Source organism: Emys orbicularis, chromosome 11 (genome assembly GCF_028017835.1).
Source record: "Emys orbicularis isolate rEmyOrb1 chromosome 11, rEmyOrb1.hap1, whole genome shotgun sequence".
In the NCBI taxonomy this organism is placed as follows: Eukaryota; Metazoa; Chordata; order Testudines; family Emydidae; genus Emys; species Emys orbicularis.
The window spans coordinates 2,002,407-2,029,094 of NC_088693.1; the positions used below are offsets into that span (position 1 = coordinate 2,002,407).

Genomic DNA, 26,688 nt, shown 5'->3' on the forward strand with positions numbered 1-26,688 from the left:
CGAACGAATCTCCCCTGTGGAGTGTGGCGATGTCTGGGTGCCCCCGGACAAGGTCCCCGCGTGGGCACGGCCGTAGCTGGCTGCCCCCCGGCCAGCATCCCCTTCTGGGGTGTGGCAAAAGCCCTGCTCCAGGAAAGGGGGCAGGACTCTGTTTAAATAGCTTTATTAGTGTCACCCCCCTGCCCACAGAGCCCCTGGCCCGGTGGCCGCGGGGGCCCGAGGAGGCAGCGGGGAGGGGGCAGCCCGGGTGCCATCCTGGCCTGATACGGGTTCACTAGTGAGGGAGTCCGGCCTCATCCCCACTGAGTCTGTGTGCGTTGCCCCCCGGCCCAGCCTGGCCCCCAGGCCTCGGTGCCCCTGGCCGGCAGGGCGGGGCACAGCCAAGCCCCTCCCCGGGGGCTGGACGGAGACCCTCCCCCAGCGCCCGCGTCCGGGAGAGAGGGAGCTGCCGGGCAGCCTGGGGCTGGCCCGGCGGGTGTGGCCGGGGCCGGCGGGCTCCCCGGCCGGCTCAGAGGCAGAGGCTGAGCTCCTGGTGCACGCGGCACTTGCGGCACTGCACCACGCAGCACCAGTGGAAGCGGCACAGGCAGTTCTCCTCCAGCACCACGGTCTCGGCCCGGTGCCCGCGCCCGCAGCACAGCAGGTCACAGCCGCTCACGTCCGGGGCGGTGCTGTTGCACACCCGGCCCCGCGTGCCCGGCGAGCCCGTCTTGCGGTTGGCCGCGCAGAAGTCGGGCGAGTCGGCCGAGTAGACGAGATCCTGACGGTCGGGGGGCTTGATGCTGCGGCCCACGGGGAGCAGCGTCTTCCCGTCATTGGCCCCCATCACCTTGAAGGCCCCGTTGAAGCGCTCCAGCAGGCGGTCGCCGACCTCGCGGAAGTGGGGCATCTTCTTCCAGCAGGTGTGCAGGGTACAGGAGCCCGACAAGCCGTGGCACTTGCACTCCGTCCGCATGTAGCTCCGCACCGCCTGGGGGAGAGAGGGCCGCTCAGCGGGGCCTGGCCGCAGCCCCCCGCCCCACACTGGGGTCCCCTGCCTGGCCCCCTGGCACCGCCCCCCCCACCCCCGCTCCTGCCTCTGCCCAGAGCCTCTCCCCAAACCCCACCGGATCCCAGCCCCCCGGAAGAAGAGGGGTATAGCGGATGCTGGACAGTTGGGGTGTGTCAGTGGGGGGCAGCCCCGTAAGGGGACTCAACCTCACCAGCCACGGCCTAGCAGAGACTGGACCAGTGCCCACCAGAGCTGGCCCGGGGCACGGCCAGGGAGAGCTCGGGAGGGGGCAGTGCCCAGGCAGGAGCGTGGGGCTTGGTGAGCTGGGCTCTGCAGCAGGGGCCGGAGCAGGTCTGGGGAGGTTAGAATTGGGGCAGGCACCCTGCTGGGGGCGGGGTGATGGGGGAGAGGGGGAAGGTGGGTATGTGCTGGTGGGTGTCAAGCAAAGGAGCACCTAGGTGTGGTACATGGTGCAGGCTTGGCGGGCAGCATGCGGCTGTGCCTGGGCAGTGCAGTATTGGAGGACGCGGTAGGGGGGCCGGCCCGGCCCGGCGGTGGCAAGGCAGAGGGGGAGTGTGGTTGGCAGGTGCCCTGCTCATCGGGTGGGGCGGGGTGGGGAGGACGGAGTAGGGGGGCCGGGCCGGCCCGGCGGTGGCATTACCAGGCGCCCGGCTTCGTTGTTGTGCAGGTCGATGAGGGTGCGGATGTCACTCTTGCCCTTCTTCCGCTTGGCGTCCATGAACTGCCGGGACTTCTCGTAGCCGAAGTCCACGTCATCCCCGCAGCCGCCCCACTCCCAGGCGGAGCCCTCGGCGCCCGGGCCGGCCGTGGGCAGCGGGGGCGCCCGGCTCCGGGTCACCTCGCAGCTGCACTGTAGCAGCTCGCCCATGCTGCAGGCCTGGGTGACGGCGTGGCTCACGCCGGCCGCGGTGATGGCGTAGACGAAGGCCGTCTCCCGGATATCTGCGGGGGGAGGAAGCAGCATCAGCCGGTGGCCCCCAGGGCGGTGGAGGCAACCTGTCGGCCAGCAATGCTAGGGGGTGCTGTGCTGCAGGGGGCACTGGCTGGGGGGTGCCCCTGTGGGGGGATTTTCCCAGGGGCTGGGGCATGACCACACGTCCCTGCTCGGGCAATGCCACTCTAACCCTCCCACCCCTGCCCTGGCATCTCCCCTTCCTGCCCCAGGCTCTGCGAGCTGTTCATCGGGCACCCTGTGCCACCCCAGAGGTGGCTGTTTGTCTCCTGTCCCCGGGGGGGTCCCTGGGTCTGGTTTGCAAAAGGCTCTGCTGGGAGAAAGGGGCTTGGAAAATGTAACACCCCCGCCATGTTCTGCACGGGGGCTCACTGGTCACACTCAGACCTCGGGGGGCGTGGGTTCTGTGGGGCAGGCGGGGGCAGGGGCTTGGGGCTGGGGCCGCGAGGCAGGTTGCACTAACGCTCTGAGACAGGTTGGCAGCAGCTTGTCCAGCCTGGCCAGGTTCCCTTCACTCTCCCAGCACCGCCCCCCCCCACCAGTCCCTCCAAGGACCCCATCCCCCATCCCCCACCCCATCCCCCACCCCAGGGGCACCTCCTGGAACCAACGAAGGGGGGGGGGGCAGAGATCAGAGTCGCCAGAGGCTGTCCCCTTGTGCAGCACCTCAACCACAGGAATCGACGCATCTCTTGCCCTCCCGCCCCAACTCCCTGAGCCCCCAAAAGCATGGGTCCCCACCTGGAGCTAAAGGCGACTCCCCATGAGTTACAAGCAGTAAAGGGCCTTTGACCCACAGCTGAGCCGTTCTGACTGCAGCCAGTAGAGGGCAGAGGCAAGTAGCTCAGCGCCATGTCAGTGACGGCTCTGAGCCCTCAGGGGGCGCCAGGAGATCCCCCCTGCCCCAGAGCTGCAAAGTCTGAGAGTCCAAGTGGGGGCTGGGGAGGCCCCACTGGGGCCCATCTCCCCATCCTGGGGCACGTGCCAGGCTGCCCTGCCCGGTGCCTCCCCGTGGGGCGACGCTGGGGCGCTCACCCCCCCTCCCTCTCCCGGCACCAGCCTCCGCCCTGCGGGATTATTTATTATGAGCGTGTTCTCCCCGTCTCTGCTCCGGGACACGAATTCCAAGCATCCTTCCCCTGCCCAGACCTGCTCCGGCAGCGTCGGCCGCGGCTCCGGCACTGCAGCACTTACCGCAGGGTCTGGGGCCCATCCAGCGCTCGGCAGGGCCCCCAGCCCTCCCCCTGCCCTGGGGCTCCCTTGCAGCCCATGTTGGACCCCAACCCCTGGCCCCAGCGGGGCCGTGGGGCCTGGCAGCAGGGGGCATTGCAGTAGCCCCCTGGGTCCTCGCTCAGGATAGCTGCTCCTGTCGGGCTGGGTGATGCCCAGATGCCCAGGGAGAGACCAGCCCTGGGCTAAAGACGACGTGCTCAGAGACAAGAGAGTGGGCAAAGAGGGGCACCGCTGTGGCGGGCGCAGGCTGGCGGCGTGGGGTGGTGGGAGCCAGGGGAGAGGATGTGGCGACGGAGTTGACCTGCCTAGCGGATGCATTTGCAGTGGGCCTGTCACCGTGGCCTCTGGGCACAGAGCACCCAGCAGCGCCCCCCAGACTCTGCTGTTCTCAAAGCAGGGGCTCCCCCCTCACTGGTTTCCAGACACCAAGCCGCCTACGCTTGCTGCTCCGTCTCTGCTGGGCCGTCTTATATGGCCAAAGGGCCGGTCCTGCGCCTGCTAACGCAGAACCTAGCTCCGGCGTGGGGCAGACCCCTCAATGCAGCGACTCTGCACCAGACCCAGACGTCCTGGCGAGCTCCCCGCGGCGCACTCTGCGTCCGGAAGGGTGAGCAGGAGCTTCGGCCGTGCACGTAGGGAACGCGTCTTGAAGCCGGCGTCACCTCGCCGTGCGACAGCAGCCAGACCAGGACCCGCCTCGAGGCCCCGTGTCCAGGACGGCGCCGCATGGGAAAGGGCTCGGAAAAGGGCGCCCAGGAGGCCCCACAGCGAGAGCCACGCCGGCTCCACCTGGTGAGGTATCCAGGAGAAGGCTGAGCAGTGACTGATCCGCATTCAGAAAGACCTGCCCACGGAGGCGATCTCTGACAGCTGATGGTGCTTTGATCTAGCAGATGACGGGCTAAGGAGACCCAGCAGCTGATGCTAGAGCGACTCAGAGTAGACGTAAGGTGCAAATGTTTAACGGGGACAGGAGTTACCCATTGGACCCCCTGGCCCCGGCCTGGGCTGGGTTCTCCATCGCTTGACGGCGGTCCATCAACACTGGCTGTGTCTCTAACGCTCGGCGCTAGCTCCACCGGCCGCCCGGGGCTGGATGCAGGAGTCACGGGGAGACTCAGCCAAGCTGGTCCCACGGGGCCCCATCCAGGAGGCCTGAGTTGGCATTTCTCATCCTTCTGAGCTGGGACGTTCCCCGTCCTCTGGGGTAGGGCCCCGGCATAACCACAGCCCCCAGAGCTGCAGGTCCATGGTCCTACCACCGGGAGAACCCAGAGTCATTCCAGGTGGGAAAGCTGGTGTGTGGGATGAGGCTCCCACCTCTCCCCTTGGGAGATCATGGCGGGGCAGGAGAGCAGGGCGGGTTCCTCCTCCTGTTCCCTTTCCTAAGGCAGATCCACGGCCCCCGCAGGGCTGGCGTGGGGGTCACAGCACAAGCCGCTGCCCCTCACTGCTTCCTAAAAGAGCCCATGGGAGGGGGGGCTGCTGGCTTGGGGCTGTGGCCAGGTGAGGCCGTGCCCGTGTGGTGGAGACAGCGGCCGTCCAAGCCAAGCGTGGGCACTGCATTCATCACGGGGGGAGCCCTCGAGTCAGAACCAGAGCCGGCCTGGCCTTACGAAGTGGGGTCACCGGCACGTTTAGCGCCCTGACGCCCGTGGGGCCGGGTCTTTCCTGTACCCTGGGACAGCGCATGCCCCCCTCTGAGAACTTACTGGCCTCAGGGCGGGTGGGAATGGGCATCGCCTGAGAACTCTGGGCGCTGGCCCCGCTGGGATAAACGTCTCCAGGGCTGGGCAGGGAGCCGCTCCAAACACATGCAGGATGCCCCTGCCCCTTTGCAGCAGCTGGAGCCCAAAGGGAAGGTGGGCGTCTCATTGGGCGCACCAAGCAGTGGCATACCCAGGCCCGGGTGCTCCCGTGGGGACGGGCTGGCTGTTTGCTAGGTGGGGTAGCCCAGGGTTGCTGCTGACGGCTCCCGGCATGCAATGCTCCATGTTGATCCAGGCAGCCCTGCTGCACTGCATGCTGGGACATGGCATCTCCATTGCTGCCCATGGTGTCACTGTGGTGCCCCCAGGGCCCTCGGGGGTTTTCTCAGAGACAGCAGGGAACACCGCCCTGCCTGGCCCAGCACCCGGTCCAAGAGTCTGTCCATAAAACCCAGGTGACCCAAACTACTGCAGCTAAAGGAGAATCCCCATGAGCTCATAGCACTACAGGGCTTATGACACACAATGGAAGCACTGAGTCCCACCAGTAGAGGGCAGTGGCTGGACATGCACCTGCACATCTGCTAGTTCCTGGCAGTATGGCCAATGGGGGCGACTGCTGAGCTGCAGCCAGGGGGCACTAAATCCCCTTGTGGCCCCCCCAGCTGGGCACAGGTTGGGGGTTCTGATGTCACCTAGGATGGCCTGGGGGGGGGGGGTCCTCACATGTGCTCGGACAAGCCTGACACACACCGGAAGGACAACCAGGCCCCACAGGGCCAGGTCAGCACAGCGTGGCAGGGGGCGAGCGCCCCCCAGGTCCTGCGGCCTACCTGACACCTGGACTGTGGGGGCGAAGGGCGGGGGGGCGCGTGGGACTGACCTGGCTACAGCTGGGCCAGGCACCAGCCAATGGCAGGAGTGAAACTACGTCCCTAACCCCCACTGCCCATCCCAGTGCCCCCTACCCAGGCCAGAGCAGATCCCTGCTGGCCCCCTGCCAGCCCCCTCCACTCCCGTGCCCCTCTCCCGTAGGCTGCGTGCCAGCCTCCCCCGCCCCCGGTGCCCTTGGCGCAGGCGCATGCAGGGAGTGGCGTCGGGGGGGGGGGCATGTCTCCTCGGGGCGCAGTAAATCACTGCCAGACGCGGAGGCATTCTTGAGCTTTATTAAGCCCCCCGGGGGCTGGGAGCACAGGTAATTGGTTCATTACAACATGGGAAGACATGTCCCGGCAGTAAACCTTCGGCCCTGCTGCGCCCCCGGGGGCCTGCGCCGCGGCCTGGCTCTCACCCAGGGGAGCGGGTGCAGGGAGGTCGGTTAATCCCCCCTCGGCCGGTGCTGCGGGGATGGGCTTCGGCAGCTTCTTCCCGGCTCTGGCAGGCCTTCGAGCAGGAGGCAGGGGCCTCGCTGTCCTCCTGGGGGGCAGCAGCTTTAGCGCCCGCCCGCTGGAGGGGTAGAAACACCGCAGCAACTGCTTGCACTCACCTCACCCACCAAGGAAAGGCAACCACCTCTGGGGTGGATTCCGGCAGCTGATCAGTGTGCAGAGACACTGCCTGGCTGAGCGGGGGCTGCCCTGACCCGGGGAGAGGAGGTGGAGGGGAGCAGCCTGGGAGGCCAGGCTAGGGTCCGTATTGCTCCAAACCAGCCAGCCTCCCCCATCTCGGGGAGCCCTCCTCAGGTGAGGAGCCGGGATCGGCCCCGGCCTGAGGGCAGGAGCCTGCTGGGTCCCCGACACCGCTGTGCAGGCTGATCCGTGCCCCACGCACACAGGCCCCTTGATAGCCTCCAGACAGGTGGGGCCCCACTTCCGCCTCTGCCGTGGGGCTCGGCCCTCCCCCTTTCCCCTGGGCTGGAGCCCCCCCGATTCCCCAGCCCCCCGTCTCTAGGAGCCGGGCAGCCCCTCCCCAATAGCACGGGGCGGGGGGAGTTTCCGGCTGTACTCAGGGGTCCGGGGGGAGCCTGGCCCCAGGGATCGCCTTGGCCCCGCCGGCCTTACCCTGCTGCAGGATCTTGCCGAAGTACTTGGTGTGGCTGGAGCAGTTCCAGCGGCGGAAGCGGAACTGGTACTGGCACTCCCGCACGCCCAGCTTGGCGCCCTTGGCCACCTCCTGCACGATGTCGGGCTCCGTCTGGCACAGCTCCGCCTGCTTCCCTGCCAGGCGCTTGGTCTTCCGGCAGATGCTGTTGGGGTCCATGACCAGGGGGCTGCCCACTGCCCTGGAGAAAGGAGAGAGCGGGGAAGCCAGCGCTGTAGCGGGTGGGGCAATTGGCTGCCTCCCAGCTGGCTGGCACGGGCCCTGTGCCACAGCCCTCCTCAGCTGAAGCCTGATGCCCTTGTGTGGGGCACCCCGCCCCCAGCCTGCCCTCCCCTCCGAGGCCCTTCCCAGGGTGTCCGCTCTTGGCTCGTACCATGTCACCCGCCGGCCCCGCCGCCTGCCTGCATCGTCTCTGTGCCCCTCGCCATGGGTCTCTGTGCTGGGAGCCCCCGCCCAAGCCCACCCACAGCGCACGGCCAGGGCCTCATGGGACCGCGAGGAGAGCCACCTCCTCTCCCCAGCAACGGTGGGTGCTACTGGTGCCATTTGGGTACCCGCGGGCAGCCAAGAGCCTGATGGACCCTGAGCCTCTGAGCCCCCTCGACTGAGGCGGGGATGGTGATGGCTAGGGAGGGCACGTCAGCCAGCTCCTGTCTCTCCAGGGACCCTGCCACCCAGGTGCCGAGCAAGGTGGCGGGATGGGATGGAGCCTCCAGGGCCCCACCAGGCCAACTCTCAAAGCCTGGGAGCACCTGGGGCAGCTGCCGGACAAGGGGTGGGAGCCCGGCCCTGCCAGGTCCCTCGGCAGCCCCTCCCAGCCTGCTGTGCCAAAGGCTGCTGGCAGGACTGGCAAGACTTTGGCCAAGCGAGCAGCCCCTGGCCCCCGAGCCCAGCTCAGCTCCGGAACGGGCCCCGAGAGACGCAGGAGACAAAGGAGGGCCCTGCCTCCGTGCAGCTCACACCAGTGCCAGAACTAGGGGCGGGAGGCGGCTCCAGAGAGTGCAGGGGGTGAGTCAGTAGGGGGCGCTCTCCTCTCTGGCTCATGCTGACGCCAGGGCCCCAGCATGGCGCTAGGGGGCACTGGGCTGACGGCAGAGCCCTGTGGTAAGCGAGATAAAATCACTCGCTGATTTCTAATCTGCCCCTGTCCTGCGGGGTCAGCCGGCCGCTGAATTCCTCTGCCCCTCCTGCCCTATGCTCCTGTGTAGTGTCTCTGCACAGCTGATCAGCTGCCGGAATCCACCCCAGAGGTGGTTGCTTTTCCTTGGTGGGTGAGGTGAGTGGAGGCAGATGCTGCGGTGTTTCTCCCTGTTAGTGGGTCGAGTAGATGCGGGGAGGAGTGACAGATACGCTAGAAATATCAGTGACTATTGCATGGCCATTGTAACCCCGGGAGCTAGGGCTCTCCCCGTGCTACTGCTCAGTCTGGGGGGAAGAGGGACGGGGGGCTGAGGAGGGGAGAGGGACCATTGTGTGGCTTCTGTATTTTGTACACGCGAAAATACTGCCCAGCTCCGCCTTATCAGGACACCCTGGTGGTTTCGGGCTCTCCTGGCCCACCAGACACGGGGCCAAAGCCAGACCTGGTGTCAATCCTCCCAGATCACACCGCGTTACACCAGGAATGACTCTGCCTCGGCTTCCCCCACGATCCCAAGAGGAAAGCAGCCTGCGAGGGCCTGATCCTGTTCTCACTGACCGGGGTGTGACTCCGGAGTCACCGCAGCACAGTTCTCCTTGTTCTGGGTCCCGACAGCACCTGGCACGCTGGGGGCCTGGTCTGTGACTGGCTCACGGATCATCGCAGTGCCCTGGATTTACACCAGCGTTGCCGAGCTCTGCATCTGGCCCCGCCTCCCTTGGCCGAGCTGTGCCGGGCCTGCCAGGCCCTTCGCCAGGGCAAAGCAGCGAGCAGGGCACCCTACATGGCAGCCTGGCTCAGTGGCTACTGTACCAGGCTGAGTATCAGGAAAAGTGGGTTCTAGTCCCCGCTCTGTGCCTCAGTTTCCCCTCCCACTCTCTGCCTGCCCGGTTTATTTCGCTCTTCGGGGCAGGGGCTGTGTCTCACCGGGTGTCTGCACAGCACGGGCACCAAGGTGCTATTACGAGAACGTGCCAGGGTGGGCACTTCTACCTCCCGGCAGAGCAGGCCCGGCCCTTGATTCCCCGGCGTCTCAGCCCCGGCCCAGGGTGGGCAGTGCCCGGGGCAGGCTGCAGCGTGCCGCACATTCTTGGAATGTCTCCTCCCCGGGGGAGGAAGGCGCTTTTGCAGCAGGGGCTGTTCTCTGTTTACCTTGTGGGAGAAGAGCCCAGCGACCTTGCCCACGATAAAGCCCTGGGAAGCCCCCTGGCTGCTCTCCAAGTTCCTCCCCAGCTCCCAGGCTAGCCTCCCGCTGCCCCAGCATCGCCTCCAGCGACAAGGTCAAGGGATGCTGCAGCCCGGGGGGGTGTGAGCGGGAGGGATCCTGGTACGACGGCTGCCCAAGGCGGGGGGCTCAGTGACCATTTATTATCGATTCTCCTCCTCTGAGGGTCAGGACAAGAGGGGCTTCGGGGTGGGGGTGATGGAATAAGCCAGGTGTGGCAGCGTGGAATCATGGTGCCCGTTCCACACCAAGCAGCAGCATGGGGTCCGACATGGAGATGGGCACGGGGGGGACCCCCGACTGCCTGCCCCCGCCCCCAGCTCTGGTTTGCTGCTCAGCCCTCCGCTCTCAGCTCCTCCCCACGAACCAGTCCAGGCCTTCCCGCTCTGTGCCCAGAGGGCAGAGTGGGAGAATCGGCCAACGGTATAACCGGGTGGGGAAGGATTCGATTTTTAGGGGTGAATGTCGATAAACGTCTATTTCACACAACCCGCCGGTAGCGCTTGAAATTCACCAGAACAAGGCTTCACCATCTCCTGGCATTAACTAATTCTGGGCTGACCCCCTCCCCTCCCCTGGCAGTGTCTGACCCTCCGTAACGTCCTGCAGCTGTGCCAGTTTGAATCAATTACAAATCAATACCGATATCACCCATCGAAATTACAGAAATAAAACCCAAGCTGTGCCCAGCCTGTATCTATCCCAGGAGAGGCCGGGGGTCAGTGGGGAGGGGAGGGGTAACCCTCATTCATACAATAGGGGGCTTCTCCCACCCCATGGTTGGTCTATGTTCCTGCTCTCGCTATCCTTTCAGCGCAGGCACTAGTAGGGTGACCAGACAGCAAGTGTGAAAAATTGGGACGGGGGTGGGGGGTAATAGGAGCCTATATAAGAAAAAACCCCAAATATCAGGACTGTCCCTATAAAATTGGGACATCTGGTCACCCTAGACACTAGAAACTCCTGCGCTTAGCTGGAGAGGTCCCAGGTTCGATCCTCACTGACGACCCGCCCCCAGGTGGGAGGCCGCAGGGTGGAGAAGACTAGGACGCCCGGCTATAGACGACCCAGGCTTCCACCTCCAATCTCTGCCTGCCCTGTGGCCAAGCCAATGCCCCATAAGCATCACCACTGTGGCCCAGTGGGCTCTGGCTTCGCAGCCCCCGCAGTCACCCCCTTCTCTGCCCTCGGCAGGCTGGGCCCAGAGTCCCGAGCCAGCTCAGCCCCCGCCCCCTGGCAGGCAGCGGTGCACGGAACCATCCCTCGGCCTGGGAGAGAGAAAAGGCCAATGGGGGCCCCCAGAGCCAGGGCAGGGCTGACGGTTCCTGCCCCATCCTTGGGGGAGACAGTGGCACAGGCTGGGGCTCTCACATTCTCAGGCTGCATTTGTCCTTGCATCCGCTCCTGCCCTCTTAGCCCTCCCGCCCCTGCCCCTCTCCTGTCAGTTGGAGGGGTCTACAGGGGCTCTTTAAGAGAGCCCAGAGGCCAGGTCCCGGCACGGCCCAGAACAAGGGCATTCTGGGGGATGTAGTCCGCAGGGGCCAGGGGAGCAGGTGACTGGAGAGCTACCTTATGCAACTTCCTTGGTCTGCCTGGGCAAGACCAGTCACAAGCCAAGACTGGGAGTACGCCCTGATCCAGGGCCAGCTGCAGCGAAAGGCCTGGGGGTGGCCCGGAGGCGAGTGGGTCCCTGGGGCACCCCTGGGACAGGAGGCAGGTTTTGACCTGCACAAGTGGGTAGCAGCGGCTGTGGGGCAGCTGTGGCCATGACATGGTGGGTGAGGGCTGGAGCAGAGGGAGGCCCTGGGCTCTTATACAAGTGGTGGGGCCGGGGGCCAGGAGGGGATGTCTGCTGGATGCCTGCCTCAGTGGGGTGAACGCTGTGGGTGGGGACAGTCAAAGAGGGCTTGTGGCTGGGGTCTGAGACACGAACTTACCCAACTACGAGACTGCAGACCATGGGCCCAGCACGGAAACTGAGGCATGGCCCCACCCAGTGCCAGAGAGGTAAGAACCAGCTGAGTCCCCCGGGGTGGGGTCTGGCCAATGTATATACGTCTCTAGCTCTTTTAACTCCCAAAGGCAGTGCTGCTCTCCCCTCGCTAGGGATCCAAAGACCCCCAACGTGCTCCACAAACTAACCGGTAATACACAAAGTAGAGCCGTCACTCCTGAGCTCAGTAAAATGCAGCCACCTCTGGGGTGGGGTGTGGCCACTGCCTCTCACCAGTGCTGTACAGGCCTGCGCTAAGGCCAAAGGGCAGGGAGGTTAACTCCGACTCCTCCACGGTGTGCCTGGGCAGGAAGAGGGCTAGAGGTTAGTTCTTGGGTTATAGAACCCGGGCAGCTGCCGTTGAGGACTAGCATCTTGTAAGAGCGTCTCTCCTGCATTAGCGACTCCCCGTGTGCAGGGCCCATGACCCACGGTGGCGCCGTTCTGATTCCATCCAGCAGAGCGCAGCGGTGTGCGGACAGACCCGCTTGCAGTACCCTGCCCCCTCCAAGGATCACAATGCGCTCCCAGCCTCTCTCGCAGTGACCCCATCTCCCCAACACGGGGCAAGGGGATCACACCCCAGGGCTTCCAGATGGGGAAACTGAGGCACACAGAGGGGGAGTGAGGCCCTCAGGTCTGCCCTATCGTGTACCACCCTCAGGCCTGTGGCCTGAGCCTGGACTAGGACCCCTGTCCCCTGACTCTGCACCAGAACCACAAGCTGCTCCTTCCCGTTCCTCTCTGGGCCGCACGTCCCCAGAGCTGCACAGCTCCAGAGAGGGCTGGGGGGCGGGGGCAGGTACTCTGGGGATTGGCAGGGTCTCTCTGGAGGCGTGGCTGGCGGAGCCGGTGGGGCCTGGACTTTCATTAAGAGAGGACTCTTTGTACTCAGCTAAAAATGATGAACAAGCCCGAGGGCCATCGGATCAAATGCCGAACTGCAGCTCACCCCGGCCTGCTGGGCCGGAGGGGCCGGGAAACGCACAGCCCAGCAAGCGCCGGGGGCTTCGGCGCCTCTGGCCTGCCTACCCCCCAGCCCTTAGTGCATAGCCCAGGACTAGCCCCCCTTCTGCTCAGCTGCCCCACTGCCTGCCTTCCCCCCCCTCATCAGGCCGGGCCCTCCTTCCCGCTGCCCAGACGGCCCCGGCATAAGCCATGCTGCAGTATTCATTTCCGTTGGGCTCCTGCCTCTCGCAAGGGGACGTCGCTGGGATCCAGCGAGTTGTTTTCCTTTTAAGGGGGGGGGCGCGTGCGGGAGGGCGAGAAAAATGCTGCCAAACTGCTACTGCTTTGGCGAGGGCTCCTCCACCGCAGCCTGGTCTGCCTGAGCTTGTTCCCCTCCGAACCCGGGGGGATCTGTAATTACCGCGTCCCGCCCCCGCCTCTCGGCCACTCCTCCCCCTGCCCCGGTGAGGGAACCCGCTCAGGAATGAGCAGGGCTGGGATGATGCCCCGGGAGCAGGGGAACGGCCCTGCCAGGCCAGGCCGAGCCCCCCGCTGCTGCTCCTGTTCTTGGCTTGGGCCCTGCCCGGCTGCTTCACTCACCAGAACCTCCAGCCTTAGCTCGTATCGCTCTGCACAAGCTGCCGAGCGAGCTCTGTGTCCTGGGCATTTACAGAGCCTTGAGCACCACAGGAGCCCCTCCGCTCGCTGCGGAGATGCAGCTACCTCTGGGGCGGAAGGCGGCAGCTGTGTCACAGTTCACAGCAACGCGAACGCTTAGGCTGGGAAGTGAAAGTGGATCTCGCCCTGCAGGGGGCATTTAGGGGCCGAGGGGCTGCCGGAGTTTAGGGGGCTAGCCCTGCGGCTCGGGAACTAGCCCTGCGGCTCGGGGGCAAGCCCTGCAGCTCGGGTGCAGGCTTCCCTCCGTGACTTTGGTCACAAGTGGCCCCAGTGGGTCCCAGCCTCGCCCCCAGCAGAAATCGCCCACCACCCGGCAGCTGGGCACTATTTCCCCATATCTGCTCAGGGACTCCCAAGTGTTGGATGCCATCGCTACTGCAGGTCAGGCAGTTGGTACATTGTCAGGTGTGGGGCTAGGCTAGCAGGGGGCTGCGGGTCAGGAGTGAGGGGCGTCGGCAGAGCTGTGTGTGGAGTGGTCTCACATCTCTCGTGAGTGCTAAATTCCCCCGAATCCAGCCAGATCTCTGTTGTATCCACCAAGCAAAGTATTAAATATTAACAACTTGCTGATTCAGTGGCTTTTCATTCGTTTTCCTTTTGCAATTGTTTGTCTGCAGTGATAGTGAACGTTTTGGCAAAGGAGTCACAGCCTGGACTGGGCCTCCTGTACCCTGGCTCATTCGTAGCTGACTCAATCTGAGTAGCACTGGCTATTGCTTTTTCTAGTGTCAGTTGTGGTTCTAGAAGTAAGCGTTCTCTTACACGAAGCACGGTTGTTTTCTCAATGAGCTGGTCTCTAAGCATCTCATCTGCCATATTCCCAAAGTCACAAGTTACAATCAGACTCCTCAGGGAAGCCATATACTGCATTATAGTCTCCCCTGGTTTCTGTAGCGATTAGCTACTACAATCTCTTGGGGGGCACACTCCCGACGAGCATACACAGCCTGGGAAGACACAGTCCCTGCCCCAGCCAGCTCACAAACAAGCATAGAGAGTAGGGGAGGGGCTGCAATCTGCTTAGCCCGGCTCAACCTACGGCACAACACAACCGACAGGAGAAGAACCGTGTGGAGGCTGCAAAGCCCACAGCTAGGAAGTGCCAGACCAAAGGCTGGCTCAGCTTGGCCCCCTGGTGCGTCTGCATGACAAGACCGGCTGTGAGCTGGGAATTAGAGACGACCTGTCCCCAGGAGCCTGCCCCAGCCAACGTCCCCGACGGCTCAGCCCCATCATGCCCAGTTTCTCCCCAGCCCGGGCTGCCTGGCCCAATCAACCCTATACCCCAGCCCCTGCTGTGTTTGCGTGGGGCTGCCTCCTTCTCCAGCATAGGGAGGTCATCTAGTCCAACCCCCCTGCTCAAAGCAGGACCAATCCCCAGACAGATTTTTGCCCCAGATCCCTAAATGGCCCCCTCAAGGATTGAACTCACAACCCTGGGTTTAGCAGGCCAATGCTCAAACCACTGAGCTATCCCTCCCCCATACCCCTGGGCCCCACCCAGCACCACACTGCAGCCTGTTTCTGCCCCTCGCCACTCTGCACGGACGGCACCGTCTCTGAGTCCCAGCACCACAGCGGCCGAGAGGAGCAATTGCAGGGAAAGTCTTGGTCAGCCCTGGGCTGGAGCGTGCTCAGGCGCTCTGTGGGGACGGTGCTGGGCTCTCTGGTCTAGTGTCGGAGCCACAGGGCTGGAGCATGCTCACTGCAGACAGAACCTTCGGAGAATTTAGCTGTGAAATGCTAACAAGTCTCTACCGAGCGCGTGCAAACGGGTTTCTTTTCAAAGTCTGGACCAAATTTTGGTGGATTTTCACCACGACGGCAAAAGGCAGATCTCTGACATCAGGGCACATTTCTCCCCCCCCCCCCCCGCCAAATTGCAAGCCCCTGCTCCAAAGCATGGAGGCGTTAGCGCATCTCAACCAAACAGCTCCAAGAATTGTCTGTGAAATGGGGCAATCTTAGTCTAACCCTCTGAGCTTGTTCTTGGCACCAGCTGAGTCATTTCTTGCTAAAACGTCCCCCAAATTTTCAGCCGGAAGCAGACGCCCAGCGTGGAGAACTTCCAGCCGGACTTGGTAAAATCTGGCAGAGTGATAAGCAACTGACGGCAGGGTCTGAAAATGCAAGTGGCAGGCAACCGGCGCTCTCGGTGCCGCTGCCAGGTCTGCGGACAATCTACCCGTGGCAAGAGCAGCTGGCTAACGGCTTGTGGACACATGGCAGACGTGAATCTAGGCGAGGGGAGAGGTGCCACGTTCAGGCAGGGAGGGGTCACCAGGGACAAGGCCTGGGGGGGGGGGGGTGGAGAAGCGGATGAATAGCTGAGCGAGGCTGGAGGGGGCGGGGGGCGGGAATACATCACTGTGAGATGGGGGAGCCAGTGAAGGGGTTTGAAGGGGGAGGCCATGTGGCTGCAGTGCTGGGGGAGGGAGGCGATCCTGGCCCTGAATCAGCAAAGGACTCGTGTTGAAGGGGTTCTGCTGAGTCCAGGCCCCTACCAGGTGCAGTTCCTAGGGACTGGACGGGGGGGTGGAATCAAGGGGGGACCCAAAGACGTCTGGGGGCGGATTGCACAGTCTCGTCTTGTGGAGAAGCAGCAGCGAGGCCTGTAGCGCCGAGACTCCAGCCAGCTCCCGGCGTCAGATCCCTGCTGGGTCTCCTAGCCCAGTCTAGCCCCCTCTGCTCAGAGCGCCGGACGAGGGGGGAGAGAGGTGCGTGGCCGACGTGTCTAATTGCATTGAGATGTGGGAGGAGCCTGGGGAGCCCAACGCAGCCCCGACGCTGTTGCCCGAACTGGCATCACAGCAGGCTGGGTTGGCTCGATCGTCCCCTGGGCTGCGTCCGGCGGTTCAGAAACCCCATGTGCTGGGACCGCCCTCTCAGCTGCATTTCTTTACACGCAAGGCAGCTGGGGGGAAGCAGCTAACTGGAATATGGCTCACTGCAGGTCACGTGCGCACGCTTACACAACTGGCTGAAAAGTCACGTGGCTGGGTGACTCATCCCACTGGCAGATCATCACTTGGACTAAAATCCAGCAGCTCCTGCCAATAGCGCCTTCCATCGGAGACGCTTGAAGCTCTTTACCAATAGTCATCACTTAAGCCCTGTGGCTTGAGTATTATTGCCCCCATTTTATGGAGGGGGAAACTGAGGCACGGGGCAATTTTAGTGATTTGAATAAAATCACACAGCAAGTCTAAGGTACAGTCAGGGCTCCTAATCCTATGGATTAAGCGCCCTGGGAAGAATACCTTCACCCTAAGCAAGGACTAGAACTCGGAGTCCTGGCTCACAGGCTCCCCTGCTCAAACCCACTAGAACATGCATCTTCTAGATGCTAGAAAAGGTAGATCAGGGGCTGCTATTCACGCTCTCTCCTGAGAGAACAAGGGAACATGCAATGAACGCGAGAGGCACCAAATTCAAAGTGGATAAAAGGGTTGATATTCTCAAACTGGTGCTTACCTAGTGGCAGTGAGTTCCACAGGTTATCACGGAAGCCAAGGGCTTAGCGGGATTCAAGAGCAGATCCAAACGCGGATGGTTACGTCAGATGAGATAAGACCGATGACCAGTGGGACAGTCCCTCCAGCGTCAGTCGTGAGTCCCCCATTTTATGGGCTTAGGAGGAACCTGCCCCCACAGGCAGTTTGTTCCAGAAGGGGGCAGTAGAGGGCCTGTTGCTGTGACCCGTCTGAGACAGGGCACCAGGCTGGATGGACCCTTCTCTGATCCCGTCTGTTTTCCTGCTCTCCGCCACGTTCTGAGTGCCGAGTCACGCTCACAAAACGCCACCACGAGAGCATGGTGCACGTGGACCCTGGCTGCTCGTGCAAACCAGGAGGACACGTGCAAGCGAGTAATGGGACATAGAGACGCCTGCCTCGCGCCCGGCTGGCTGACGGGGATACAGAAGCCCATGGTGACGGTGACAGTCCATCCTCCCAAGCCTTGTCCCCAACCATATGCCAATGATCACGATCTTCCCCTCCTCCTAGATGAACGGGGTTGCGGGGCTCCACTTTCCCCAAGAGTTGGGGTCCTTAGCTGGCCCCAGCTTGGCCAGGTTCACGTCGGCCCCTGGACTTTCAGATGGCTACAGGAGGGTACAGAGCCGCTCCGTACAGGGCTCTGCGGAGTCTCTGGCTGGCGTCCGATCCTCCCCACTCGGCACGCCGTCACCCCAGAGCTCCTGCCAAGCTGGGCTTGGAGAGGCTGCCTCCGGAGGAGAGGCGAAAGGAGCTGAGTCCGGGGAGCTCGGCTGCGCGATGGCCGGGGGGCTGGTCCCTTTCTGAGCAATTCCATTCGGTATTTATTCAGCACCCGCCCGTGCGCTGGGCACGTACAGCCCAGGTACCAGGCCAGCAGCCCCGCCCTGACGAGCGTGTGTGGCAACGGGAGAGACGATGCCACGCGGAGGGTAAGAGACTAATAAGGAGCAGGGGGTGAGGAAGCAGAAGCCAGGAGTCGCCCGGTGACTCAGGTTGGGCAACACACATCTTGCGCCTCCGATGGGCCGTGCCCAGAGGAGAGGGCGAAGGTGATGGCCGTGCTCTGTGTGCGGAAGCTTGGCATAAGCCGGGAGCGGCGTTAGTCCAGGGGGCACAGGGCACAGGGTTTGTCACGGCTGGACCCAAGAAAAGGGACAACATGCCCTCCTGCCCCCTGGGTATCACGCCGCGTCCGTCCCCGTTCGAATCCCCCTCCTTCCGGCTCTGATCTGCCCTCGCCCGCTCTGCCGCCCGGCGCGCTAACCTGTGAGCTCATCAGCCCGCAGCGGGATGGACGCTCGGGGCCGGGCCAGGTGCCTCTAGGGACTGTGTGTGGAGTACAGCTGTACGCCAGGACCCACCCGGCGGCAACCATCCCAACCCTTAGCTAGTACGGCTACGGTGGAATTCACCCACTCGGGCCGCCCGCCTGGGATCGCCTCCTCCGCTGTGCCCTGCCTCGGGAAAGGGTTTCCCTGCCGGTTTGTAGCAAGGTCTCCGAGGTGGCCTGTCTCCAGCTAGAGGGTTTATTAAGCTGCCCGTCACTGTGGTATCGGATCTGTGGGTTTGATGATGGCGGTGTTCTTAACTGGACCTGCTGGAGCGAGTGAGAGTCTGTATATACCAGCCCCCGAACCCCCCACGACACTAGGACCCCTCCAGTGGGGATGGGGGGTGTCTGTGCAGGAGGCCAGGCGAGCAGCTCCGCACGGTCCCTTCTGGCCTTGACCTCCCACGCCATGTGACAGGTGCCCGGCCATGCCACTCACAGAGAGGCCCATGCACAATGGCGCCAACATTTGCCAAGGTTAGCGGGGCTCTTTTGTCTGTGTCGCTCTGCTACACGGGCAGGGGAGAGGAAGGCATGGCTCACGGCTCAGGCAGCAGACTGGCACGCCAGGCCTCAGTCTGCCCATGGCCCGACCTGTGAAATGGGGAGAAGTCCTTCCTTTCTCCCCACGCCCTTTGCCTGTTTCGCCTGGACGCTCTCCGGGCCTTACTAGATGTACGTGCAGCGCCCAGTACAGCGGCAGCTTGGCCTTGGTTGGGGGCTCCAGGCTCTACTGGAATATAAATAATCAATACGGCGCCTTAGCTGCCTTGAGCCCAGCTGTGCAGGGCCTCGAAGAGCCATCAGTGCCTCTAGAAGGGGCCAACAGTAGCTTTTCTAGACTGCCGGGCCTTCTTGCTTGGGACTTGCAGGGCTAGAATCAAGCCCACTGCGTCCCACTGCGAAGCCAGGAACGTCCCTCTCCCAGTGGTCTCAAGCTCCCTTTCCAGCCCAGCAGGATCACCAAGTCGCGAGGGCGAGATCCGCCGCTGCCCAGAGCTCTGGCGTGTTGAAAGTAGTCCCAGCTGAGGCAGATTAGTGGGCAAAGTGTCGGTGAGTCCCAGGGGCATGACACGCTGGGAAAGGATGTAGTAAACCCTGTCACGTGGCCCTGTTGGTTCTCACAGCTATGTCATGGCCACAGGTAGGCGACACACACCGACGCTATGCTGGGATGACATCAATTAGCACGGAAGATAGGAAATGCTGGCATTGCTGCGTATAACCTTAACTCTGCCCTCTTTTGGAGCGGCAAAAGCGCGGTTCGCCTAGTTCTCAACACACGCGTGTACATCACGACCGGAGTGAACCACAACACTCCAAAGCTTTTCCCAGGACTAAGTTCAGCCCCAGCCAACTGGCTGCAAGCCCCGGCAGTTATTCCGGGGCTGTGCAGCGCCCAGCACAGTGAAGGCCCGAACACAATCCTCCTAATAGCAGAGCTGTTTAAAAGCAGATCACCAGGATTTTCGGATCCAATGGGAAGCGTGTTTCTTTCTTTTACAGAATCAACATTTCCCCAAAACGTCACCCCCAGGCTAAGAGCAGGCCTGGAAAATCTCAGCCCGAGGTTGAAAGTGCTGTAAAGTTACGAGTGACTACACTGGGTGCAGATGGTGCCAGATCAGAATTCACTCCAGTGGACCTGCTCCTGATTTATCCTCATGTAAACGAGAGCCGAATTTGGACCAAGCACACTTGGGGCAGCTTTAACTAGAGGGCTGCAGCTCTTATGTGTACACCTGTGTTTGTCTGTCTGCAGAGGGAGCGTAAGTGGATCTGAGTGAGAATCTGCGTGTGTGAGAGACAAGAAATATGGGAGCTGGGGGAACGTGTGCAGGTGAAACAAATGTATCGGTGCTTATCTGAGACAGATGACTGTGTTAGCGTGTAGAAGGCGTGTACATGAACACAGGTATTTGACATGTACATTATGGGCCAGGCAAAGGGGCTTGGATAAAATAAGAACTGATCTGAATCTTGCCCTAAGCCCAAACTGAACCTTTTCGAGTTTGCTTTTCCTGTGAGTTTCCCTGTGACCCCGCCCTTCCTAGTGATCTCCAGAACCCAATACAGCCTCGCACGCAGGCGGACCCAGCCGTGCAAACAGCAGGGACAGGACAGAGCATGTGTCCAAATGACCCAGCGATGGTGTCAGGATGTTCCACGGGGGGGGCCACCGATCTGCAGCGACCACGCTGATTGAAGTCACGCCTTTGGGTTTACACCTTGGGGGACGGCGCGGAATCCAGTCCAGTGTGCGGTGGAGCAAGTAAAGGAGCGGGGCCGAAGAGAACCAAGGGGGGAGAGCGAGAAATGAAGGGGCTGGTTTACAGGAGGAGAGGATTCAGCAAGGGTGAGAAAGGAGAGGGGGACACAAAAGCCAGGTAAAAAGGCAGAGGGGTTGAAATGTTCCGGACCTTGAAAGGTTTCCTGCTGTTCTCACTGTACAGGAGATTATTTGGAGCAGTCCGGCTCCCGCACCTGGGAGCACCTATAATTAACCCCCTCATGACCGACCTCTCTGTGACCTGCAGCGTTCAGGGAGCTGCCACTCTCCCTCCCAGCCAGGGAGAGGGACCAGAAGAAATAGACATTAAAGGGAAGGTGGGGGAAGTAAGCCGGAGAACAAGGGGAACCTTTTCCCCACGCCGCCTGCCCCCTCGCCGGGAGACCTGGCCTAGTTATTCTGAGTAACCCAGAGTGACTTGCTTCATTTTGTCAGGAGAAACCTGCCCGACCGCTCGTCTCCAGCTTTCCCAAAGCCTTGCACGTCCCTGGGACGTCCCTGCAGCCTCCCCGCGAACAAGAGCCCGGAGCAGGGGGGCTACTGAAGGTAAAACACCTCTTTCAAAGAAGGTGGGGTACGAGTCTCTGGCGAATTGGCTGTCGCTCAGCGTGCAATTCCATGCCTGCTCGCTGGCACACTTCGTATAGTGGGGGTGCTGAGAGCCACCGAACCAAACCACGAACCCTGCCTGTGATGGGAACCTCTTCAAGCCGGGGCTAGCTGCACCTAGGGAAACGCTGTCCCGGACAGCACCTGTGTGACGACTGGCTCAGCCCATGGTGATTTCATTGGGTGGCCTCTCCCACTGTCGAGAAAGCAATCTGCGTCTTGCGGGGTGGGGGAAAGGTCATGCTCCCATTTCCCCCTGTGTTTCATCAGCCAATGGAGTCAGCCAGGGGGGAGTGGGGCAGGCCGCTTGGCAGTGGAAGAAAAGCCCCGGGGCCTTCATTTTCTGGCCTGGCTAAAGCCTTGGCCATGGTTACCGTAGCCAGCCAAGATCGGTGCCCCTGTGCTAGGGGCTGGACAGACGGGCATCAGAGACAGTCCCCGCCCTGAAGGGATTCTATTTGAAATACCCCGGGCAGATAAAAGGTGGAAGGAGAAACAGAGACACAGAGTGGGGCGGGGGCTCGCGCAGGTCTGGGGCAGAAGCAGAAATAGGCCACAGGCTAGTCCAGTGCTCTACCCACTGGACCATGCTGTCTTCCCACAAAGCGCTGTCAATCAGTCCAGAGTATAAAACTCAGCCCCGAGAGCACCACCATGGCCTCACACCCGGCACATGCGCTGCCGGCTGGAGTCCTGCTCTGCCAAAGCCTGAACCTGCCCCCCCCCCCGCCCCCGGGGCACTAATCACCTGACCGCCACAGACTTCAGCGGTTCAAGCTGGAGTCCAGAGTTTGGGGTGGGAAACATCCCAGCATAGACCTGGCCCTTGGAAACTCAACAGCCATTGGAGGAGGATAACCCAGGCGTTCCTCTGAGCATCCAGGCTGAGATCCACGGCCGGAACCACGACCTTCTCCCGGTCGGCGGGGGGAGTAAGGATGTTGTAGCTGGGATGCCGCCGCAGCGTTCCGGATCTCTGGGCCCCGGGGGCTGAGACTGGGTGATCATGGGGGGACGAGTCGCACGAAAAGCTCTCCTCAGCCTGAGCTTCGTCCAAGCGTGGGCAGAGTGTCGATGGGGGGGCAGGTTCTTCCCTGGAGGGCCAGATTGACGTCCGCTCGCTGAGGATCTGGCCCATGTTGTTTTATTCTAGCATCCAGTCTCACACCCAACGGCTGTTCGCTGCAGACTAATTCCCCCTTGCAGTGCTGAGTGAATACCCAGGATGGGCCGCGTATTGGGCTCTATACGCTGAGGGGGTTAGTTTGGTCACGTTGTTTGCCATTGGATTAGTTTTTTATATTAATTTTTTTTTAAAGCAACGAAAAAACAACAGAAAAACAACATTGGCTGATCCTTCGCCTGATCTCCCCGCGCCGGCACTGCCAACACACACAGCACGACCCCTCGCAATGATACGAGCCATCTTTTAGATGAGACGCAAAACCCACACCCTGCTACTGTCCAAGCCCCTGTGGCGCTCTCTCTCTCTCGGAGAGTGGGGGCTAAGGCTGATGTCCTGGCCAAATTCCAACGGGAGTAATTGTCTTCTGGGTAAACGCCCATTGATTGAAAAGTGGCCTCCGTTCCACTCTCTGTCTACTTTATCCCTCATGCCGTTTCGATGGCATGCAGGATTTTTTATTTGAAATAATCTGCCTGGCAATATTGGGTGCTGTGCTCCTCCCCAGAGCTGGCTGCACCAGCGTGCTTTGCGTTTGCCATCGCTAGCTCAAGGGGCTCTAAATATATGGAGATATACCTATCTCCTAGAGCTGGAAGGGACCCTGAAAGGTCATCAAGTCCAGCCCCCTGCCTTCACTAGCAGGACCAAGTACTGATTTTTGCCCCCGATCCCTAAGTGGCCCCCTCAAGGATTGAACTCACAACCCTGGGTTTAGCAGGCCAATGCTCAAACCACTGAGCTATCCCTCCCCCGCTCTGCTGAAGGCTAGCATTGCTAGGCTTAGGATGATAAGAGGAAGCCGAGATCAAGCGATAGAGCGACATGTTAAGCAACAGACTGAGAAATAGCCAGGAGGAAAAAAGGTAAATCTGTCAGTCACCATGGGAGGCTGCCTCCAGGAAAATAAATGTTTGCGTTGCATACCTGGGATCTGTGTACACCCTGCCCTTATAAATGCTCACGGATACCTATATGCCCCGTACACCAGCCCCTGCAGCAAAATTCCAATGCAACTGCATCTCCGTGTCCCTTGAGCGCCTCCTTCCCCGGTCAACAAATACAGTAGGTCCTACTGAAATGTTACCGAGTAAAGGCCCAGATCCTTCAGTGCTGCGCTGCGGCTCTAAACCAGGATCTGTTTCTCCCAAGCTGTCCTGCCACCGTCTGGGCTGCGACCTGCCCTTTCCTGGCGAAGGGGACCCAGCGGTGGGCTAAGGCATCCCTGGCTGGGCGGGCAGGGCGAGGGGGAGGCGAGGGTTATGTTCGGGGTCAGGACAGTGACAATGTGGAGATGAATCGCCTCCGAGCATGAATTATGGCCCGGGCTGCACGGCGGGGGCTGGAATCCAAGCACTTAAAAGCGGATAAAGACGGGCTCGGCAAAATTCTTCCGAGATTGAAATAGTTCATGTTTCGACAGATCCCTGGACTTTCCAAGGCTGGGTCCCGGCTGCAGCTCTGTCACGAATCCCCCACCCCCGCCAGGATCCTGTCTCGCAGCCTGCGCCTTTGATGCAGGCACCATTACAAACTGGGAGGGGGGGGTGTCCCTGCTGCTCCGGCCCAGGGGCGGCCTTGGGGGGGTCGCCTCACGCTAGCCCCCGCCTTTTAATTAAAGTGAACTTATTGGGGGGAAGACAGGAGCAGGCAGGGAGGGGAGGGGACTCCGTGACAGCGCCGATCCAGGGGGGCAAACCCTGAAATCCTTGCACAGCTGTTCCTCATACCCTGCTCAGCCCATTGACTCCACCTGCCTGTGGACTGATCCCAGCTCCACCGGTATAAACCCTGAGCACCTCCCCCAACGCCCGAGTAACTCCCCCAACGCCCGAGTAACTCCCCTAACACCAGAGTAACTCCCCCACCAGCTGAGTGAACCCAGAGCACCTCCCTCAACGCCCGAGTAACTCCCTCAACGCCCGAGTAACTCCCCTAACACCAGAGTAACTCCCCCACCAGCTGAGTGAACCCAGAGCACCTCCCTCAACGCCCGAGTAACTCCCTCAACGCCCGAGTAACTCCCCTAACACCAGAGTAACTCCCCCACCAGCTGAGTGAACCCAGAGCACCTCCCCCAATGCCCGAGTAACTCCCCCACCAGCTGAGTGAACCCTGAGCACCTCCCCCAACGCCCGAGTAACTCCCCTAACATCAGAGTAACTCCCCCACGAGCTGAGTGAACCCTGAGCACCTCCCCCAACGCCCGAGTAACTCCCCTAACACCAGAGTAACTCCCCCACCAGCTGAGTGAACCCAGAGCACCTCCCCCAATGCCCGAGTAACTCCCCCACCAGCTGAGTGAACCCTGAGCACCTCCCCCAACGCCCGAGTAACTCCCCTAACATCAGAGTAACTCCCTCACCAGCTGAGTGAACCCTGAGCACCTCCCTCAACGCCCGAGTAACTCCCCACCAGCTGTGTGAACCCTGAGTAACTCCACCAACACCCGAGTAACTCCACCAACACCCGAGTAACTCCCCCACCAGCTGTGTGAACCCTGAGTAACTGCCCCAACACCCGAGTAACTCCCTCAACGCCTGAGTAACTCCCCTAACACTAGAGTAACTCCCCCACCAGCTGAGTGAACCCAGAGCACCTCCCCCAACGCCCGAGTAACTCCCTCAATGCCCGAGTAACTCCCCCACCAGCTGAGTGAACCCTGAGCACCTCCCCCAACGCCCAAGTAACTCCCTCAACGCCTGAGTAACTCCCCTAACACCAGAGTAACTCCCCCACCAGCTGAGTGAACCCTGAGCACCTCCCCCAACGCCCGAGTAACTCCCCTAACATCAGAGTAACTCCCCCACCAGCTGAGTGAACCCTGAGCACCTCCCCCAACGCCCGAGTAACTCCCCTAACATCAGAGTAACTCCCTCACCAGCTGAGTGAACCCAGAGCACCTCCCCCAACGCCCGAGTAACTCCCTCAACGCCCGAGTAACTCCCCACCAGCTGTGTGAACCCTGAGTAACTCCACCAACACCCAAGTAACTCCCCCAACACCCGAGTAACTCCCCCACCAGCTGTGTGAACCCTGAGTAACTGCCCCAACACCCGAGTAACTCCCCCAACACCAGAGTAACTTCCCCACCAGCTGTGTGAACCCTGAGTAACTCCGCCAATACCCGAATAACTCCCCCAAAACCCAAGTAATTCCCCCACCAGCTGTGTGAACCCTGAGTAACTCCTCCAACACCCGAATATCTCCCTCAACACCCAAGTAACTCCCCCACCAGCTGTGTGAACCCTGAGTAACTCCTCCAACACCCGAGTAACTCCGCCAACATCCGAGTTACTCCCCAACACCCGAGTAACTCCCCCAACACCCGAGTAACTCCCCACCAGCTGTATGAACCCTGACAGTAACTCCCTCAACGCCCGAATAACTCCCCCACTAGCTGTGTGAACCCTGAGTAACTCCCCAAACACCCGAGTAACTCCTTCAACACCCAAGTAACTCCCCACCATCTGTGTGAACCCTGAGTAACTCCCCCAACACCAGAGTAACTCCCTCAACACCCAAGTAACTCCCCACCAGCTGTGTGAACCCTGAGTAACTCCCCCAACACCCGAGTAACTGCCCCGACACCCGAGTAACTGCCCCGACACTCATGAATAATTCCCCCAGCAGCTGGATAAACGCTGAGAAACTCCACCAACCCCCCTGTAGCACCCCAACGCCCGAGTAATGACCCCAGCAGCTGTGCAAGCGGGGGCTATGGGGCAAGCGAGGCAATTACCCCCCCCCCGACTTTTCACAGGTTTATATGCTCCACTCCCCCCCCCCCCTTTCCGATTTTGCAGGATATGATTTAATCCGCTGTAAAACTGGATGTGTTGCCACGACTTTCCCTCCTCCTCTCCCGAAGAATGTCCCTGAACCGATGCCCCTGTGTGTAAACTCCGCCGATTCGTCGCGGGATAAGCCTCACCTAGCTCCCCGGATTCCAGCGGGTCTGACTCCGGATTGACAGCGGCGCGGCTGAGGGCAGAAGCCGGCAGGTCTCGGGCTGGGAGTCTCTGCTCCCAGCGCTCCTTGGCCACGGGGCTCCGGGAGGATGGCCAGGGGCTGGGGCGGAGGGGACCCCGCGCTGCCGCCGTCCCGTCCCCCCCGGGTCCCGGCTACTCACCACCAGAGCCCGATGATGTTGGCGGGGCAGAGCAGGATGAAGAACAGCCCTAGCTGGGTGCGGGACGGGGGCAGCATCCTGGGGCGGCGGGGCGCAGGTAGAGCGCAGCGAGCTGCCACCCGCGGTCCCCGGCTGCCTTGTCCGGGGCGGCGCGGAGCCAGGGGCTGGGGCAGGCTCGCAGGCGGCTCCGGAGGAGGAGGGACCGGGCTGCGAAAGCATCTGCCTCCGCCAAGGAAACCGGAGCCCGAGGGGACGGGGCGGGGGGGGCGGGATGGCGAGCGCCAATTCCGGGAGCGCAGCGATTGGGATCGGCCGCCGGCAGCCAGAGCCCCGGGGCTCCGAGCCGCGACGGGCGGAGGGAGCGCCCAGCCCCGGGGACCCAGCCCGGCAGAGCGGTGCCCAGCCCCGGGGACCCAGCCCGGCAGAGCGGTGCCCAGCCCCGGGGACCCAGCCCGGCAGAGCGGAGCCCGGCCCCCCGGCCCCAGCCTGGCAGAGCAGTGCCCAGCCCCGGGGACCCAGCCCGGCAGAGCGGTGCCCAGCCCCGGGGACCCAGCCCGGCAGAGCGGTGCCCAGCCCCGGGGACCCAGCCCGGCAGAGCAGTGCCCAGCCCCCCGGCCCCAGCCTGGCAGAGCGGTGCCCAGCCCCAGGGACCCAGCGTGGCAGAGCGGTGCCAGGCCCCCCGGACCCAGCCCGGCAGAGCGGTGCCAGGCCCC

The 26,688-nt window shown here is 62.2% G+C and overlaps 1 protein-coding gene across 1 annotated transcript; it reads right to left on the minus strand.

Moving 5' to 3' along the window:
* Nucleotides 1–508: 508 nt before the first annotated feature.
* On the minus strand, nucleotides 509–26,194 carry WNT6 (Wnt family member 6). Its single transcript, XM_065413379.1, is given in 5 exon segments — nucleotides 509–970; nucleotides 1,653–1,954; nucleotides 6,907–7,127; nucleotides 25,976–26,064; nucleotides 26,066–26,194. Coding segments are annotated over 5 exon segments (1,203 nt in total).
* Nucleotides 26,195–26,688: the final 494 nt, after the last annotated feature.